This window comes from Ranitomeya imitator, chromosome 6 (assembly GCF_032444005.1).
Source record: "Ranitomeya imitator isolate aRanImi1 chromosome 6, aRanImi1.pri, whole genome shotgun sequence".
NCBI classification, from domain to species: domain Eukaryota; kingdom Metazoa; phylum Chordata; class Amphibia; order Anura; family Dendrobatidae; genus Ranitomeya; species Ranitomeya imitator.
This window is the reverse complement of record NC_091287.1, coordinates 197,955,429-197,975,609: the sequence shown is the minus strand read 5'-3', so window position 1 is coordinate 197,975,609 and position 20,181 is coordinate 197,955,429. Positions and strand designations below refer to the sequence as shown.

General features: G+C 44.8%; 1 protein-coding gene across 1 annotated transcript in view; it reads left to right on the top strand.

Moving 5' to 3' along the window:
* The window catches only part of TRIO (trio Rho guanine nucleotide exchange factor), a 2,940,676-nt gene that overhangs the window by 2,025,060 nt on the left and 895,435 nt on the right, over positions 1-20,181 (top strand). The window contains 1 exon segment of the mRNA XM_069730426.1: positions 19,375-19,476. Coding sequence (XP_069586527.1) covers positions 19,375-19,476 — 102 coding nt within the window.

Below are 20,181 nucleotides of genomic sequence, written 5' to 3'. Positions count from 1 at the left end.
ATGTCAGTCATTTGGGTAGTTTGTGATCGCTTCTCTAAGATGGTCCATTTGGTACCCTTGTCTAAATTACCTTCCTCCTCTGATTTGGTGCCATTGTTCTTCCAGCATGTGGTTCGTTTGCATGGCATTCCAGAGAATATCGTTTCTGACAGAGGTTCCCAGTTTGTTTCGAGGTTTTGGCGAGCTTTTTGTGCTAGGATGGGCATTGACTTGTCTTTTTCCTCGGCTTTCCATCCTCAGACTAATGGCCAGACCGAACGAACCAATCAGACCTTGGAAACATATCTGAGATGCTTTGTTTCTGCTGATCAGGATGACTGGGTGTCCTTTTTGCCTTTGGCTGAGTACGCCCTTAATAATCGGGCCAGCTCGGCTACCTTGGTTTCGCCGTTTTTCTGCAACTCTGGGTGCCATCCTCGTTTCTCTTCAGGGCAGGTTGAGTCTTCGGACTGTCCTGGTGTGGATACTGTGGTGGACAGGTTGCAGCAGATTTGGACTCATGTAGGACAATTTGACCTTGTCCCAGGAGAAGGCTCAACGTTTCGCTAATCGCAGACGCTGTGTGGGTCCCCGACTTCGTGTTGGGGATTTGGTTTGGTTGTCTTCTCGTCATATTCCTATGAAGGTTTCCTCTCCTAAGTTTAAACCTCGTTTCATTGGTCCGTATAGGATTTCTGAGGTTCTTAATCCTGTGTCTTTTCGTTTGACCCTTCCAGATTCTTTTTCCATCCATAACGTATTCCATAGGTCATTGTTGCGGAGATACGTGGCACCTATGGTTCCATCTGTTGATCCTCCTGCCCCGGTTTTGGTGGAGGGGGAGTTGGAGTATATTCTGGAGAAGATTTTGGATTCTCGTGTTTCAAGACGGAAACTCCAGTATCTGGTTAAGTGGAAGGGTTATGCTCAGGAAGATAATTCCTGGGTCTTTGCCTCTGATGTCCATGCTCCCGATCTTGTTCGTGCCTTTCATATGGCTCATCCTGGTCGTCCTGGGGGCTCTGGTGAGGGTTCGGTGACCCCTCCTCAAGGGGGGGGGGGTACTGTTGTGAATTCTGTGGCAGAGCTCCCTCCTGTGGTCACAAGTGGTACTTCGGCTGATTCTCTCTATGAGCTTCCGTTGGTGGAGGAGAGTGGTACTGCGGCTTCTGAGTTTCCTTCCTCAGGTGATGTGGTGAAGTCGTTAGGTGCTGCTCTATTTAACTCCACCTAGTGCTTTGATCCTGGCCTCCAGTCAATGTTCTAGTATTGGACTTGCTTCCTCCTGGATCGTTCCTGTGGCCTGCTGCTCTGCATAGCTAAGTTTCGCTTTTGTTATTTTTGTTTGCTGTTTTTTCTGTCCAGCTTGCTTATTTGGTTTTTCTTGCTTGCTGGAAGCTCTGGGACGCAGAGGGTGTACCTCCGTGCCGTTAGTCGGTACGGAGGGTCTTTTTGCCCCCTTTGCGTGGTTGTTTGTAGGGTTTTGTGTTGACCGCAAAGTTACCTTTCCTATCCTCGCTCTGTTCAGAAAGTCAGGCCTTACTTTGCTAAATCTATTTCATCTCTACGTTTGTCTTTTCATCTTAACTCACAGTCATTATATGTGGGGGGCTGCCTTTTCCTTTGGGGTATTTCTTTGAGGCAAGGTAGGCTTATTTTCTATCTTCAGGCTAGCTAGTTTCTCAGGCTGTGCCGAGTTGCATAGGGAGCGTTAGGCGCATCCACGGCTGCCTTTTATGTGGTTGGAGAGGATTAGGGATTGCGGTCAGCAGAGTTCCCACGTCTCAGAGCTCGTTCTATGTTTTTGGGTTATTGTCAGGTCACTGTATGTGCTCTGACTTCTATGTCCATTGTGGTACTGAATTACCTAATCATAACAGTAACCCTTCCCACAGGTGAAGCGGGGTCCCCAGGGCTTCCCAAGGTGTGTCGCAAGGAGAGTGTATGCCGACGAATAAGTGGAGGACACAGAGTTTGCAGTCTTTTACTTGGTTTACTGATATTAGAAGTCCTCAGTCTAGAGTACCAGGTGCAGGATAGCTGTGGTCCGGCTGGCTTGGAGGCAGTAGGAGATTCCTCTCCCAGGAGAGGTCCATAAGCCTACTTTAGCTGGCTGAGTCCCTGCTGCTAGAAGCTTCGTTGCAAAGTCCCCTCTCTCCTGTCCTAAGACAGATGTCTGTACGATAGGCAGTTCGAGCCTGTTTATAGGATCTCTTAGATGACCCTGCTCTTTGGATTAGTGCTTCATCTCAGACTTAATACGGGCAAATAACATATAGTCCTATGCCCTCCGGTTCTGTCGCGCGTCCTGGAGAACAACGTGACCTCGGGCTCCCAGTGCCCGGTTTCTGCGCTCTGGCTCTGAGTGTGTCCTTCCGCTGTTCCCCTCCTGAGCCCTTTCCTCTCCTGTGCTTCTTTCCTTTAAGCTCTTCCACAACTCAACTCTCCATTTGCTTCTCACTCTTCCCAGGTGGTCACAGCTCCCACTTCGCTGTACAGCCCCTGCGTCAGCTCCAGAAGTCTCTCTGCTCTCCTGCAGACCAACTGTCTCCCTCCACTGTCTCCCTCAGACTGGCTAACTCCTCCTCCAGACCAGGCAACTTATAGCTAAGGGAAGCTCCCCTGAATCCGGGTCCTGAGCTCCCCCTCCTGGCCTAGATTCAGATGTGTTGAATGTAGTGCCTTACCTGATAGAAGAAATCTAATTGCCTCCAAGCTTGACATGACCACAACCGAAGGGAAGGTAACATCAGTGCAGCAGCCGCTTACCTGGGGTGCTGCATATCTATCGTATCTATCGATATATCTGTCTTATTATCTTTCTATTATCTATCTGTAGATATATCTATCTATCGATAGATATGTCTATCGATAGCTAGATAGATATATTGATAGATGGATAATAGATAGATATATCAATATATATGATAGATACGATAGATAGATAGATAGATAGATATAATAGATAAATGATAGATAGATAATAGGTAGATAATAAATAGCTAGATGATGATGATGATGATAGCTAGATGATGTTTAGTAATAAACATAATAAAATGGTAGATAAAGAGTTAGGCCAGGATCACACATGCGAGAAACTTGGACTAGTCTCGCATCTTAATACCCGGTACTGCCGTCGGCACTCGGGAGCGGAGTGTGTGGCTGCATGTATTTTTATGCAGCCGCACACTCCGCTCCCGAGTGATGGCGGCAGTGCCAGGTATTAAGATGCAAGAAGCACAAAAAGAAGAATAAGAGCAGCACAGCCCTCAATTCCGAGAGAAAGTGGCACATAAATAATGTGTGTAGCAGTCTGAGAGAGAAAGGGAGGTGCTATCTGCATGAAAAATGTCCTAGAGAAATCCAGCAATACAAGAAACGCAGATTCACTCACCAAGATGCAGTTTCAAGTGTCCTTTATTACAACACCAAACGGTACATTCTTCACGGCACGGGGGAGTAGAGGGTAACAGAGAAGAGTGCAGTAGACGAGACGACGGCCGTTTCGCGCTACACCAGAGCGCTTCTACGGGTCCATAGCCAAAAGGGAAGTGACGACAGGCTAAGTAGGTAAGTGAATACGAACTCCACCTGTGTCATCAACCCGTCGGGCAATAAAAAAAGTGCACAGTATCATAAAAACAATTTAAAAACAACTGCATATTACTGACATATAGAAGATACATATATATACAATCCTGCAATCAATATGTGATGTTAGTATATAATGCCACAACTAAGGCATTGCTCATAACCAGTGACCGCAATGTCTATCTAAACAACGGGAGGAGAGAGTAACATCATAGACGATCCTACCGGCATTATATTCAAGAAACATATAAATAATATAGCGAATAATTTCAACAGAAAATTAGACAGAAAATTAGACAAAAAGAAAGCCACAAAAAGACGGAGGAAACGAAAAGAAACCATTCAATAACCATAGATCTACAAAAATACAGACATATCAATTCTGTCATTAAGGCCAGCTGGACCAGTCGCTTTTGTTCGTAGAATCCATTTTGCCTCCTGCCTTAAGCACTAGGTCTTTAGAGCATAAACTGACTAATCTTTCCGAAAGGGAAGTAAGACTCTTTTGGACGAATAATTCGTTGCAATCATATGTGGATAACAAGAGAGTCCCGAGAGGTCTGCGGGTATGGAAAGACATCTCACATCATAGTAATGACACGTCTTTTAAAAGCGAATGGGAGAAGATTATGCTCAAATGCTCCCAAGACGTACTGGAATTGGTGTTAAAATCCAATATACGTAGCTATGAATTGCTCAACACAGAAATTTTGAAAGCCCAATCCGAGTTACAAAGCAGATTGACGGATAGCCAGTGGACGGCCTTCAACAAAAAATTGGACTCGAAGCTGATTCTTATACAAGCAGAAATGAAGCAGCGTAAAAGAGACAAATTTTTGCGTGATAAAAGCGATTATGATTCTGGTAATATTTTTTCCTGGAATAAGATGCCAAAAGACAATCAGTCTGCATACTCTCAAAGCAATAGATTTAAGCAAAGAAAACGCTATCATAAGAGAAGGTCTAGCCAGCAGGGCGGGAGAGATTACCTAACGACTGGATCTGACTCCAGTCTTAGTAAAGGTCCTACCACTAATGCAGGTTCATCAGAAGAGATGCACTTGGATACTCAACATACCGCTCCTGTCCCTTTAGGAGAAAAACACGGAGGGGCAAGCACAAGCGCCGGCACTACATGGCAGCGCAAAAGGAAATTCGTCTCATGGAGACAGGAACGCTTCTAACTATTTCTCCTGAAGATTGCGTGGTGAATTTGACACAACGCAGTCTTAATCCTGATCAATTGTCTTTGCTGGCTAAGGGTTTAAATTATTGTGTTCCAAGTGATTTTCATTTAGTTTCTTTTCAGGTGGATCTGTTTAAAGCTGCGAGAAAAATGCATCTGTATAAGTTTTTTCATTGCAATTCTACAGTTCCTAAGGTCCTAGAAGGAGAACGCCCCTGTAGTGTAGGACCTCTGGGTTTTATGGTGAATGTTCAAGGAGGAGCCTTGGCGGACTTGCAGGTGGACGCTAAATGCCTGCTCAGTCTCGCTAATGTGACATCTGATGATGTGATTGCTAGTCCTGAGGTGCATGGCCCTTTCTTGGGAGGAGTTCCCTCTACTTACATGCCTCCTGTCTCCCCGGCAACATGATCGATCTATTTGAAACCCTGGTCCTTAAAGATATGGAAGCGTTATTATATAAAAAAGCTACTCGTAATTTGACTAATAATGAAACTAAAGCGTTGAAAGAGATAGCTGGTTGGACCAATGCGATTATACGCCCTGCTGACAAAGGGGGCAGGACGGTCTTGTTGCCGAGGGAGTCATATATGGCTGAGGCTAATCGACAACTGTCAGATACTTCGGTTTATATGAAGCTACGGGGTGACCCTACTCAGAGGTTTAAAGGAGAGCTATGCACGTTTCTTAGGAGGGCCGTAGAGAATGGGGTGATCCCTCAGAGGAAGGCAGAAAGATTGCTTCCTAATTTCCCTATGAGACCACACTGGTATTATCTCCCGAAAATCCATAAATCCATTACTGCTCCCCCCCGGGAGACCTATTGTTTCGGGGATCGGTTCGCTTACTGAGCCCCTCTCGCAATATATTGACGGGCTTTTGCGCCCGTTGCTTGCTGCTGTGCCGTCCTATATCAGGCACACGAATTCCTTCCTCACTCATGTTCAGGATTTTGTTTGGCAGCCGGGGTTCTCCCTGGCGTCCATCGATGTGGTCAGTTTGTACACTAACATACCACAAACTTTGGGTGTAGAGACCATCAGACGTATTTTGAGTACCACGGATAAAAGTCAGGCGTGCATTAAGTTTGTGTGCGGTGGGTTGGATTTTATTTTAACCCATAACGCTTTCACTTTCTTAGACGCTTGGTACAGGCAGACTACGGGGACTGCCATGGGGACCCCGGCTACATGTACTTTCGCCAATTTGTATATGGCTGTATTTGAGGAAGATTACATTTATTCCACCAATAATATTTTTTTGAAGCATATTAAGTTGCTGTTGAGGTATGTGGTTGACCTTTTCCTGATATGGGACGGCACCGAAATGGAATTCCAGCTATTTGTTGACTATCTAAATAACAGTAATGTGATGGGGATGTCCTTCACACACAAATTTGGGGGTTCATCATTAGAATTCTTGGATGTGTGGGTGGAGGTGGTAGAAGGGAAGGTCTGTACTTCCATTTTTCGGAAGTCCTCCGCGGTGAATTCCATCTTACATTTTAATAGCTTCCACCCGTACCATACCAAGAAGTCCCTACCTTACAGCCAGTTGCTGAGGACATGTCGAGTAAATAATACCCAGGAGGGCTTCAAACGACAGTCAGGAGAGCTTTGTGGCAGGCTCCGTGAAAGAGGATATCCGGAGGAATTGTTAGACTCTGCATTGGAACGGGTAGAAACTGAACAGTCTGGTTCCAGAGAGAGATCGCCAGGTTCAGCGTTACAGCGTTTTTCTTTTTGTTTTCAGTATAGCCCCTTAGATAAGGAAATTAGAGCCACCCTCCGCAAGCACTGGCATGTTCTGGAGAGGGATAGAGAGCTAACTGGCAGAACAACAGGAGGTCCGCTGGTTTCTAATAGGCGGGGGATCCGTATAAGAGATACTCTAATACAGAATCGAGTCACAAGAGACAGATCCAATTGGTTAGAGCGAGCCGTTCCGATTGGTAATCATCGGTGTGGACATTGTCAATATTGTCGATTTCATCTATTGGGCCAGACACTACATATCGGACCCGTGACTCATCAGGTGAGACAATTTATTTCCTGCAAAACGGAGTTCGTTGTGTATGTAATTTTTTGTCCCTGCAGGCGATTTTATATCGGTAAGACTATCCGAAGGTTATATGTGCGGTTTAGAGAACATTTTAAATCCGTCACCTCTGGCAAAGGTGTTCCGAGATTAATTGATCATATCAAAGAGAACCATGATGGTAACCCGGAGGTTTTAACCTTTGCGGGTATTGAGAAAATAGTCTTACCAGTACAGGGTGGTGATCTCCATAAGATACTTTTAAGGCAGGAGGCAAAATGGATTCTACGAACAAAAGCGACTGGTCCAGCTGGCCTTAATGACAGAATTGATATGTCTGTATTTTTGTAGATCTATGGTTATTGAATGGTTTCTTTTCGTTTCCTCCGTCTTTTTGTGGCTTTCTTTTTGTCTAATTTTCTGTCTAATTTTCTGTTGAAATTATTCGCTATATTATTTATATGTTTCTTGAATATAATGCCGGTAGGATCGTCTATGATGTTACTCTCTCCTCCCGTTGTTTAGATAGACATTGCGGTCACTGGTTATGAGCAATGCCTTAGTTGTGGCATTATATACTAACATCACATATTGATTGCAGGATTGTATATATATGTATCTTCTATATGTCAGTAATATGCAGTTGTTTTTAAATTGTTTTTATGATACTGTGCACTTTTTTTATTGCCCGATGGGTTGATGACACAGGTGGAGTTTGTATTCACTTACCTACTTAGCCTGTCGTCACTTCCCTTTTGGCTATGGACCCGTAGAAGCGCTCTGGTGTAGCGCGAAACGGCCGTCGTCTCGTCTACTGCACTCTTCTCTGTTACCCTCTACTCCCCCGTGCCGTGAAGAATGTACCGATTGGTGTTGTAATAAAGGACACTTGAAACTGCATCTTGATGAGTGCATCTGCGTTTCTTGTATTGCTGGATTAAGATGCAAGACATGTCTGAGTTTCTAGCATGTGTGATCCTGGCCTTAAATAAAGACACACACACGAAATCTGCGTTAGGCCGGGGTCACACTTCCGAGAAACTCGCACGGGTCTCGCACTTCAATACCCATCACTGCAGCCGGGACCGGAGTGTGCGGCTGCATGTATTTCTGTGCAGCTGATCGCTTCGGTCCCGAGTGCTGGCGGCAGTGTCGGGTATTGAGGTGGGAGACTCGTGTGAGTTTCTCACAAGTGTGACCCCAGCCTTAAACGCAATATTTGTTTAACTAAAAAAAAAATTGAAAAAAAAATGGCATGGGCTCCCGCGCTATTTTCTGTGCCAGAGAGGAAAAGCCAGCGACTGGGGGACCGATGTTTGTAGCCTGGGAAGGAGTTAATACCCATGGAGCTTCCCAGGCTATGAATATAAGCCTGCAGCTGTATATTTAACCTTTACTGGCTATTAAAATAGGGGACTCCCCCAAAAAGTGACATGGGGTCCCCTTATAATATATAGCCAGAAAGGCTACGCAGACAGCTGCCGGCTGATATTCATAGCATAGAGAGGGACCATTGATATTGCCTCCTTGGCTACAAATACCAGCTCCCAGCCACCCCAGAAATGGCACATCTGTAAGATGTGCCTATTCCGGATCATAGCCTCTCTCTTCCCACTGCCCTGTAGTGATGGCATATGGGGTAATAAGGGGTCAATGTCACCTTTGTAAGGTGACATTAAGCCGGCTTAGTAATGGAGAGGCATCAATACAGTAAGACTCCTACCATTACTAATCCTATAGTTCATAAAGGGTTAATAAAACACACATGCAGAAGAAATTATTTTAATGAAATAAAACACCACACAATTTTGCCATCTTTATTACACTGGTAATCTAAGCGAAGCCATCGATCTTCTTAACCCCTTAATCCCATATGACGTACTATCCCGTCAAGGTGACCCGGGACTTAATTCCCAGTGACGGGATAGTACGTCATATGCGATCGGCCGTGCTCACGGGGGGAGCGTGGCCGATCGTTGCCGGGTGTCAGCTGACTATCGCAGCTGACATCCGCACTATGTGCCAGGAGCGGTCACGGACCGCACCCGACACATCGCGATCAAACATGATCGCAGTGTTCCGGGGGCATAGGGAAGCATCGCGCATGGAGGGGGCTCCCTGCGGGCTTCCCTGAGATGATCGGTACAAGGCGATGTGCTCACCTTGTATCGAGCATCTCCTCCCTGCAGGCTCTGGATCCAAAATGGCCACGGGGCTACTTCCGGGTCCTGCAGGGAGTACTTCCGGGTCCAGGGCAGGCTCTGGTAACCAAGCAGCAGGGCACGCCAGATCGATGATCTGACACAGTGCTCTGCAAAGTGTCAGATCAGCGATCTGTCACTATACAGTGATGTCCCCCCTGGGACAAAGTAAAAAAAGTTAAAAATTTTTTTTTTAGATGTGTAAAGAAAAAAATTAAAAAAAAAATCCTAAATAAAGAAAAAATATATATATATATATATTTTATATATATATATATATATATATATATATAGTTCCCATAAATACATTTCTTTATCTAAATAAAAAAAACTATAAAAGTACACATATTTAGTATCGCCACGTCCGTAACGACCCGTCCCATAAAACTGTCCCAATAGTTAACTCCTTCAGTGAACACCGTAAAAAAAAATAAAATAAAAAATAACGAGGCAAAAAGCAACGCTTTATTATCATACCGCCGAACAAAAAGTGGAATAACACGCGATTTAAAAGACAGATATAAGTAACCATGGTACCGCTGAAAACGTCAGCTTGACCCGCAAAAAACGAGCCACCCATAGAGCATCAGCGAAAAAATAAAAAAGTTACAGTCCTCAGAATAAAGCTATGCAAAAATAATTATTTTTTCTATAAAATAGTTTTTATCGTATAAAAAGCGCCAAAACATAAAAAAAATGATATAACTGAGGTATCGCTGTAAACGTACTAACCCGAAGAATAAAACTGCTTTATCCATTTTACCAAACGCAGAACGGTATAAACGCCCCCCCAAAAGAAATTCATAAATAGCTGGTTTTTGGTCATCCTGCCTCACAAAAATCGGAATAAAAAGCGATCAAAAAATGTCACGTGCCCGAAAATGTTACCAATAAAAACGTCAACTCATCCCGCAAAAAACAAAACCTCACATGACTCTGTGGACCAAAATATGGAAAAATTATAGGTCTCAAAATGTGGTAACGCAAAAAATATTTTTTTGCAATAAAAAGCGTCTTTTAGTGGGACCTGCTATAAAAGTAAATCAAACCCCCCTTCATCACCCCCTTAGTTAGTGAAACATAATTTTTTTTTTTAAAAAATGTATTTATTTCCATTTTCCCATTAGGGTTAGGGTTGGGGTTAGGGTTGGGGCTAGGGTTGGGGCTAGGGTTGGGGTTAGGGTTGGGGCTAGGGTTAGGGTTGGGGCTAAAGTTAGGGTTAGGGTTAAAGTTAGAGTTAGGGTTGGGGCTAAAGTTAGGGCTGGGGCTAAAGTTAGGATTAGGGATGGGGCTAAAGTTAGGGTTGGGGCTAAAGTTAGGGTTACATTTACGGTTGGGATTAGGGTTAGGGGTGTGTCAAGGTTGGGGGTGTGGTTAGGGTTATATGTGGGATTAGGGTTAGGGGTGTGTTGGGGTTAGGGTTTCAGTTAGAATTGGGGGTTTCCACTGCTTAGGCACATTAGGGCTCTCCAAACGCGACATGGCGTACAATCTCAATTCCAGCCAATTGTGTTGAAAAAGTAAAACAGTGGTCCTTCCCTTCCGAGCTCTCCCGTGCGCCCAAACAGGGGTTTACCCCAACATATGGGGTATCAGCATACTCAGTACAAATTGGACAATAATTATTGGGGTCCAATTTCTCTTGTTACCCTTGGAAAAATAAAATTTTGGGAGTCTAAAAAACATTTTTGTGGGAAAAAAATTAATTTTTATTTTCACGACTGCGTTATAAACTGTAGTGAAACACTTGGGGGTTCAAAGCTGTCAAAACACATCTAGATAAGTTCCTTACGGTGCCTACGTTCCAAAATGGTGTCATTTCTGGGGGGTTTCTACTGTTTAGGTGCATCAGGGGCTCTGCAAATGCAACGTGATGCCTGCAGACCAATCCATCTAAGTCTGCATTCCAAATGGCGCTCCTTCCCTTCCGAGCTCTGCCATGCGCCTAAACGGTGGTTATTCCCCCACATATGGGGTATCAGCGTACTCAGGACAAATTGGACAACAACTTTTGGGGTCGAATTTCTCCTATTACCCTTGGGAAAATACAAAACTGGGGGCTAAAACATAATTTTTGTGAAAAAAAAATAATTTTTATGTTCACGGCTCTGCATTATAAACTGTAGTGAAACACTTGGGGGTTCAAAGCTGTCAAAACACAGCTAGATAAGTTCCTTAGGGGGTCTACTTTCCAAAATGATATCACTTTTGGGGGGTAACTACTGTTTAGGTGCATCAGGGGCTTTGCAAATGCAACGTGACGCCTGCAGACCAATCCATCTAAGTCTGCATTCCAAATGGCGCTCCATCACTTCTGAGTTCTGCCATGCGCACAAACGGTTCCTCTCCACATATGGGGTACCAGCTGTAACGTGGCTAAAGGTTGGATAGTCGACGGGAGGTATGTATCACAGAGAAGGCTTGTCGCTGTGATGTGACCCGGAGTGTCTTCTGTAATGCACATAAAGCAATAAGAAATTGTTTAGGATATTTGGGTCCGGGTTACGGGTAGCTATGAGAGATGGGAGTGTCTGGCTACCCATATACCTCACCCCTGGGTAAGGGGCATAACCATGCCTATCTATGTTTGTTGCAGGACCTGTGGTGATGTCAGAACCACATGTCTAATCATGTGATGGGTTCCTGGGTGTGGTTACACCTATGTAAAGAGGTGTGTGTGTAGCACATGGAGTGTGTTTGGGAGTCTGCAAGAGTGGACAGACTTCCATGTGTCCTGGCTGGACACTGCAGAGTGGCCTGTGTGTTGGACGGTTCCAAGTGGGGACAGACATCCTGAAAAGCACACAGAGACCATATTTAGGCTGGAGAGCCTACGTGCTGGACATAGCACAGCCTGTGTGCCTACAGGTCTGAGAGAGAGCGGAGCTCTACTATGGACATTGAGGATTCATCTGTCTAACGTAAGACTGTTTACCTGTTGTTCATGCTGCTATGTGGTTTATGGAGCAATAAACCCTCTTGAACACTGAAGAGAATGTGCCTCCTGTTACCTCCTAAGCATCTGAGCGTGTACAATCCCTACAATTGGTGTTTCGAATGCGGGCAGCGATCCAAGGAGCACATGTTGCAGCGATGGCTGGTCTGAGCCAGAAGAGTGGACGGTCTTGACAACCGTGAGTAATGCTGATTGGGATCAGTGAGAACTGCTGTATATGGGATACCTCTGTGGAGAAGAGGGATCCGGGAACCTGTGTGGCTGCCACCAACAGGTAACGGATGGAGATCCGTGTTATGCTGATTGGGATCAGTGAGAAAATGTGTTTGGGCTGTAAAGCTGAGAACGGATGGACATCCGTGTTGTGCTGACCGGGGTCAGTGTGAAACAAAGAAAGAGACATTGTGTCTGGGGCACCTCTGAGGCCAAGAGGTGTCCAGGAACCCGTGCAGGTTGCCAGCGGGTAACGGGCTGAAAACCGTGTATTGTGCTGATTGGGATCAGTGACAGGAGTCTGTGCTATGCTGACCAGGGCACTGAGAGACTGTGTTTTTTTTTTCTATAAGCACATGTGCAAGTGCTTGCTGTGGACCGGCGAGTCCATGTATTTCTTTTTTTTCTTCTGTGATCGACTTGCTGTGGCTCGGCAGGGCCAGGAAGACTGAAGGCGTCTGGCGGTAACTCGGCGGGGTTACGAAGTTTGCTGTGTATCGGCGGGTTCACGAAGTCTGCGGTGCAGAGCCTTGTGAAGTGTAGCTGCAGTTGCAGCAAAGAGAATAAAGAGAAAGAAAAAAAAAGAAGAAGACATTGCTGGTTTAGAGTGTGCAGACTCTTAAAGGGCCAGAGTCACATTGGTGTGTTGTGCGAACTGGGGCCTGAGAGTACTGTGGGAAGTCCACAGGGTGTACCCCAGAGTGGGGTGGTGTCCCTAAAAAGTGGGTGGAGTCCCAAAAACGGAGCGGTGCCCAAATAATTATGGTTGGCCAAAAAGGGGCTGCTTCTCAAAAGGGGGTAGTTGCCCAAAAGGGGGTGGAGTCCCTAAAAGGGGTGGTGGCCCTAATGGAGAAAATGGTCCACAAGGGGACGGTAACCCAAAAGGGGGTGGAGTCCCTAAAAGGGGCAGTGGCCCTAAAGGAGAAAATGGTCCACAAGGAGGCGGTAACCCAAAAGGGGTGGAGTCAAAAAAGGGGGCGGCGACCCAAATAGGGGTGGTGGCCCAAAAAGGGGTGGCGGTGAATGCACTGATGGACTGTTGCCGGGTTCAGTGTTCGAACAGCACATGTTCAGAATATTGTACTGACTTTTCATCTGGCAAGATGACACAGAGCTGTTTTGTAGAAGTCAATGGAGTGTGCGTGACTGGATTTCTGGACTCAGGGAGCCTGGTGATGCTGGTGAGTGCCACACTCCCTGTCTATCTGATTCCGGAAGGAAGATGGAAGTTCACTGCATTCATGGGGTCGCTAGGGATTATCCGGTGTCCAGGGTAATCATTGAGACGCCCACGTTTATTGCCAGCCATGATGTACCTGTAGTCCCAGACTTGCCATTCCCTGTTGTAATAGGCCAGGACTTTGAAAGGTTTTGGGACTTGTGGGAGGAAAGGGGAGTGTCTAATTGCTCTGAACGGAGTCGGAATGACTCTAAGGGAGCCCCACCACAACAGGCGGCTGTAGTGATTCCGGATTGTGTGATGTGTCAACAGGAGATAGCGACACCTAAGGTCGATAGTCCAGAGTTCCAGGTGACTGGAAGAAAGTGTGGGTCTGACACGTGTTTAAATTGGGAATTGCTGTTCCAGGATGACAGAGTGAGAGGGGGTGACTCCTATTCAGACTGTGACTCGAGCACAAAGGGAAAGGAGTGCAGTAAGGAGGAGCCGAGTAAAAATCACAGATCTTCATCACGTCGCGGGGGCCGCAGAGAGGCGGGACAAGTTATACCCTGTGAGAAGAAAGATGATGAGGAAGAGACAGGGTCAGGTGCAGATAACATTATTGTCCTTGATGAGGAGGTCACTTTATGTCTGACAAACCCTAGCACTGAGGTAGTTAGTGTCGGGCTGGGGTTAGAACAGATCTGTAGTAGACCCACATCTGCAATGCCCGGAAAGACTGAACTGGCTCAGTATGATGAAGTACCTGATGCTGAAGAGATGGAGAATTCTGAAGTTACCAAGAGTCCAGAGGTACCTAAGAGTAAACAGACAGAGAGCCAAGGAGAGACCATAGAGGTGGATGCAAAAACAGGTGGAACACTGAAGAGGCAGAGTGTGGGTGGACAAGAGCCCCCGTTTGAAAGTTTAATTAAAGAACTGGTGGTGCGACATGTGCTGGCCAAAAAAGAGCAGGACCATAACATAGAGCTGCTTAAAGAAACTGTTGAACAAGAAAGGATCCTGAGGCAAGCAATTGAGCACAAAGTGGGTGACCTAGAGAAGGAGGTCGTTGAACTCAGAGGTCACCTATCAGCGTGTCAGGCCATGAATAGGGCCATATTGAAAGATATGGATGTGCTCAGAATGGCTCAAGAAAAGCATCAGCAGGAGCTTCTCCAGAGAGAGGAGGAACGTCGCTGCCTGGCAGATGAGTTGCCAATGCCCATCTTGGCGAAGGCTCAAGCGGAAGAAAAGACTGAGGAAGAGTTCGTGCTAAAAGCGGAACAAGAGTCACCCGGTTGTGGCAGATGTCCGTGAAGATGAGACCCCGCTTTTCAAGAGCATAATAGAAGTACCCGAAGACATGCGAGAAGTGTGCGCCAGGAAGGGTGTGCATGAAGCATTTAGAAAGGCAGTAGAGGCTTGTAGTGTGCACTGGGCACCTGAGACTCAGCAATTGGTCATACTGTCGACTAGGGAAGTCACAGTGAAGCGGGTGGCTGTCCTGAGGGATATGCACCTACACTGCCTCCGTACAAAGCAGAATATCATTTTGAAGAATGATGAAGCCGTTCGACGTTTGGAGCGTGAAAGGAAAGCTCTTAGTCGGCTGGGCTTAGTGGAAGACACAGTCCAAGTACCTAAAGGTCTGGTGGCGAAAGTCATTGGGAAACTTGGGAGAGTGATGGAGGAGATGGTGGATAAATCCGGTCGGAAGAGACTGAGGATACCGGCTGATGAAGAGGTCCAGGTCATGGGTGAAGATGGGATGGTTCCGTTCCTGGTTGTCGGATCCAGAGAGAGTCTCAGGAATATCCGCATGCTCCTGGAATATCACATGGCATACCTAAGGGAGGTAGAGCAGCTGAGACTTGAGAGACGGCAAGTTAATAAACAGCTGCCAGAGAGGCGAAGAAGTTTGCGCAAGACCAGAAGTCCTCAAGCTGAAGCTAACAGAGGATATAGAGGTAAAGTGAAGAGCTGCTCTCCGAAGGAAGACAATAGGAGAGATCAAGAACTGAGAGAGAACCAAAGGTGGTTAGATGGAAGAGTTAGAAGTAGTCACTCCTCAGTTAGCTCAGGGTTAAGTGACCTAAGCGGGAGATCCTATAGCAGACGAGATGACAAGGGGTCATCGTTATCAAAGGATGTGACGGAAAGGGATGACGAATGCCGACGAAAGGGTTCAATAACAGGCTCTGACTTAGACAGATGGTTTGACTGTCAGGGACGACTGAGAGGTGTCTCTAGTCGGTTTAGGACAAGTGCCAAGCCCCACGGCTTTAGGCAGAGGGGGGAGGTATGTAACGTGGCTAAAGGTTGGATAGTCGACGGGAGGTATGTATCACAGAGAAGGCTTGTCGCTGTGATGTGACCCGGAGTGTCTTCTGTAATGCACATAAAGCAATGAGAAATTGTTTAGGATATTTGGGTCCGGGTTACGGGTAGCTATGAGAGATTGGAGGGTCTGGCTACCCATATACCTCACCCCTGGGTAAGGGGCATAACCGTGCCTATCTATGTTTGTTGCAGGACCTGTGGTGATGTCAGAACCACATGTCTAATCATATGATGGGTTCCTGGGTGTGGTTACACCTATGTAAAGAGGTGTGTGTGTAGCACATGGAGTGTGTTTGGGAGTCTGCAAGAGTGGACAGACTTCCATGTGTCCTTGCTGGACACTGCAAAGTGGACTGTGTGTTGGACGGTTCCAAGTGGGGACAGCCGTCCTGAACAGCACACAGAGACCATATTTAGGCTGGAGAGCCTACGTGCTGGACATAGCACAGCCTGTGTGCCTACAGGTCTGAGAGAGAGCGGAGCTCTACTATGGACATTGAGGATTCATCTGTCTGATGTAAGACTGTTTACCTGTTGTTCATGCTGCTATGTGGTTTATGGAGCAATAAACCCACTTGAACACTGAAGAGAATGTGCCTCCTGTTACCTCCTAAGCATCTGAGCGAGTACAACCCCTACACAGCGTACTCAGGACAAATTGCATAACAACTTTTGGTGTCGAATTTCTCCTATTACCCTTGGGAAAATAGAAAACTGGGGGCTAAAAAATAATTTTTGTGAAAAAAAAATATTTTTTATTTTCACTCCTCTGCATTATAAACTGTAGTGAAACACTTGGGGGTTCAAAGCTGTCAAAACACAGCTAGATAAGTTCCTTAGGGGGTCTACTTTCCAAAATATTGTCACTTGTGGGGGGTTTCAATGTTTAGGCCCATCAGGAGCTCTCCAAACGTGACATGGTGTCCCATCTCAATTCCAGTAAATTTTGCATTGAAAAGTCAAATGGTGCTCCTTCCCTTCTGAGCTCTGCCATGTGCCCAAACAGTGGTTTACCCCCACATATGGGGTATTGGCGTACTAAGGACAAATTGTACAACAACTTTTGGGGTCCATTTTCTCCTGTTACCCTTGGTAAAATAAAACAAATTGGAGCTGAATTAATTTTTTTGTGAAAAAACGTTAAATGTTCATGTTGTATTTAAACAAGTGTGGTATCGGCGTACTCAGAACAAATGGCACAACAACTTTTGGGGTCCAATTTCTTCTCTTACCCTTGGGAAAATAAAAAATTGGGGGGAAAAAAGATCATATTTGTGAAAAAATATGATTTTTTTTTTTTTTACGGCCCTGCATTATAAACTTCTGTGAAGCACTTGGTGGGTTAAAGTGCTCACCACACATCTAGATAAGTTCCTTAGGTGGTCTACTTTACAAAATGGTGTCACTTGTTGGGGGTTTCAATGTTTAGGCACATCAGTGGCTCTCCAAACGCAACATGGCGTCCCATCTCAATTCCTGTCAATTTTGCATTGAAAAGTCAAACGGCGCTCCTTCCCTTCCGAGCTCTGCCATGCGCCCAAATAGTGGTTTACCCGCACATTTGGGCTGTCGGTGTACTCAGAACAAATGGCACAACAACTTTTGGAGTTCAATTTCTTCTCCTACCCTTGGGAAAATAAAACAAATTGGAGCTGAAGTAATTTTTTTGTGAAAAAAGGGGTAAATGTTATTTTTTTTTAAAACATTCCAAAAATTCCTGTAAAACACCTGAAGGGTTAATAAACTTCTTGAATGTGGTTTTGAGCATCTTGAGGGGTGCAGTTTTTAGAATGGTGTCACAGTTGGGTTTTTTCTATCATATAGACCCTTCAAAATGACTTCAAATGTGATGTGGTACCTAAAGAATATTGGTGTTGTAAAAAGAGAAATTGATGGTCAAATTTTAACCCTTATAACTCCCTAACAAAAACAAATTTTGGCTCCAAAATTGTGCTGATGTAAAGTAGACATGTGGGAAATGTTACTTATTAATTATTTTACATGACATATCTCTGTGATTTAAGGGCATAAACATTCAAAGTTGGAAAATTGCAAAATTTTCAAAATTTTTGCCAAATTTTTGTTTTTTTCACAAATAAACGCAAGTTATATCAAAGAAATTTTACCACTATCATGAAGCACAATATGTCTCGAGAAAACAATGTCAGAATTGCCAAGATCCGTTGAAGCATTCCAGAGTTATAACCTCATAAAGGGACAGTGGTCAGAATTGTAAAAATTGGCCCGGTCATTAACGTGCAAACCACCCTTGGGGCTTAAGGGGTTAAAAATAAATAAACCAACCGTATACTCCCTATTCCGACGCAGTCCTTAATAACGAGTGTCTCACGACGAGTCCAGCTTTGCTACATCTGGATGCCTGACATCCAGACATAGCAGAGTTTGTAGATGACCACCGGAGATAACTCTAAGGAGATCACCTACACTCTAGTTCTTGTGGTCAGCTGACCGTGAGAAGTAGCCTAGGGTGAGCTGAGATAACCCCCGGTCATGTGCATGGCAGTTCTCGTGCTAAGCTAAGTTATCGCGATAACTGCAGTGGTCGCCGCATTGTAAACAGTCATGCTGCGTTCTGGAAAGATGTGCCACATGTCCGTTTACGTGGGTCTGCCACCTGCGTCTTTTAGCGCATAGTGGAGACGGGATTTCATGAAATCCCTTCCTCTATGCTATAACATCTGTGCGCTCGATGTTTGACACTGCGGCTGTACGTAGCGTCAAACACGCAGCGTTTCCTGACCATGGAAACATACCCTTAAGGTATGTTTCCACGGTCAGGAATGGCTCAGTATTTGCTCAGCATTTGACGCAGGTCACCTGCGTTTTTTATGTGTTTTTTTCCGCTTGTGTTTTTGATGCGTTTTTTCATTGCATGCATTTTTTTGGTCACTTGAAATAAAGCTAACTGAAGGTTGGCTCCTGGAAAGGAAAAACAAGTGATTTCCTGTTTGCAGATATATTGGGCTATGTTTCCATGGTCTGTAAACGCTGCAGGTTGGATGCTGCGTACATCTGCAGCGTCCAACCCGCAGCGGACAAAATGTTGCAGCATAGTGGATGGGGTGGATAGGGTCAGGGACAGAGTCTTAACCTGTAATAGGTGCATGGGTTGCAATCGTACCCTGGCCTTAGAGATCAGGGGAGCCCTGAAGTTCCCTTTGACCCATATGAAAAAACTATTTTTTATTAAAGACCTGTGATAGTTGGGGCCCTGATTGTGTAGTTCGACCCACAAGCTTGAATTTACTCCACAGGTCAGGGACCAGTCTTGATTTTTCAGAGCAGTAAGAAAAGGCTGTCTTGTCAGAGATAGAGGGAAGCAGCATGTGTATTCGGGCACTCAACCTCAAGCGCTGTAGTTTATAGAATTGTAAAATAAGATACATTTTATTTTCAATAGTAAAATCTTGGGCCAATGCACTTGTTATTTAAGGCACAGCCCCCAAATCAAGGGGCCTAGCAATGCCTCTGTAATGAGGTCTTAAAAAATGTTTTAACCTGGTACTGAAATACAGCTGGACTCCTAAAATGTTAATTTTAATGGAATCAATGGTGCTGTATAATAATAATAATTCTAGTATAGTGACTATACAGCTTTTTCTTATTAATGAAACTAACAAATATGTCTAATGAGAAAAAAATATTTAGTTTATATACAGTACTTTTTTTTTATTATTACTTACAGACTTCCGAGTTAGGAGTTACAGAACATGTGGAAGGTGACCCTTGTAAATTTGCTCTCTGGGTTGGCAGAACTCCCTCATCTGACAACAAAATTGTCCTTAAGGTTAGTTACATGCATGAATTTTTTTTTAATTTATATGCGTTCTGCATGGGAGCAAATGAGCATTGCATGAGTTATACTGTGAGACTCCTTGGACAAACTTGTAGACATTATATACTTTATGTTCTCCTGTATGATTGTATCGCAGCTGTAAACTCAGTGACACATCACTGAAATCAGGGTCTCAGTTCTGTCTTCACTAAATGAGGCAGGCTCATATGTAGCTATACAGGCAGCTTAACCGCTATAATGGATTCCAATAAGGAGACTGTGCTTTTATTGAACGTAGTAGTATATTGGAGCTTTGTAAACTGTAAACAATCATATACATACAATCAGTGCATGGTATAGTAGAAATACATACTACACATGTCGTACATTATGCATGAACATTTACAAGGCTAGTAACTGAACTGAGAGTACAACTGACTAAGCTAGGCTAATATTAGAGCAGAAATTACCTACAGAAAGCATAAAGACATACCGGCAATGCAATCGCAAAGGGGATGAAGTAAAAGCATCTTTCCTTGAAGGCAGACTGAAGGAAATGGAGTAAAATGGAGGTAGATGGAGGCTGAACTACCATAATGCATTTGCAAAAGGAGGAGGAGAATCAGACAGATATAGAAAAAAACAGAAAATAGGACTGTGAACATGACTCTGACTGTTAGAGGGAGCCAAAACAATACAGACAATTAAATATATGAA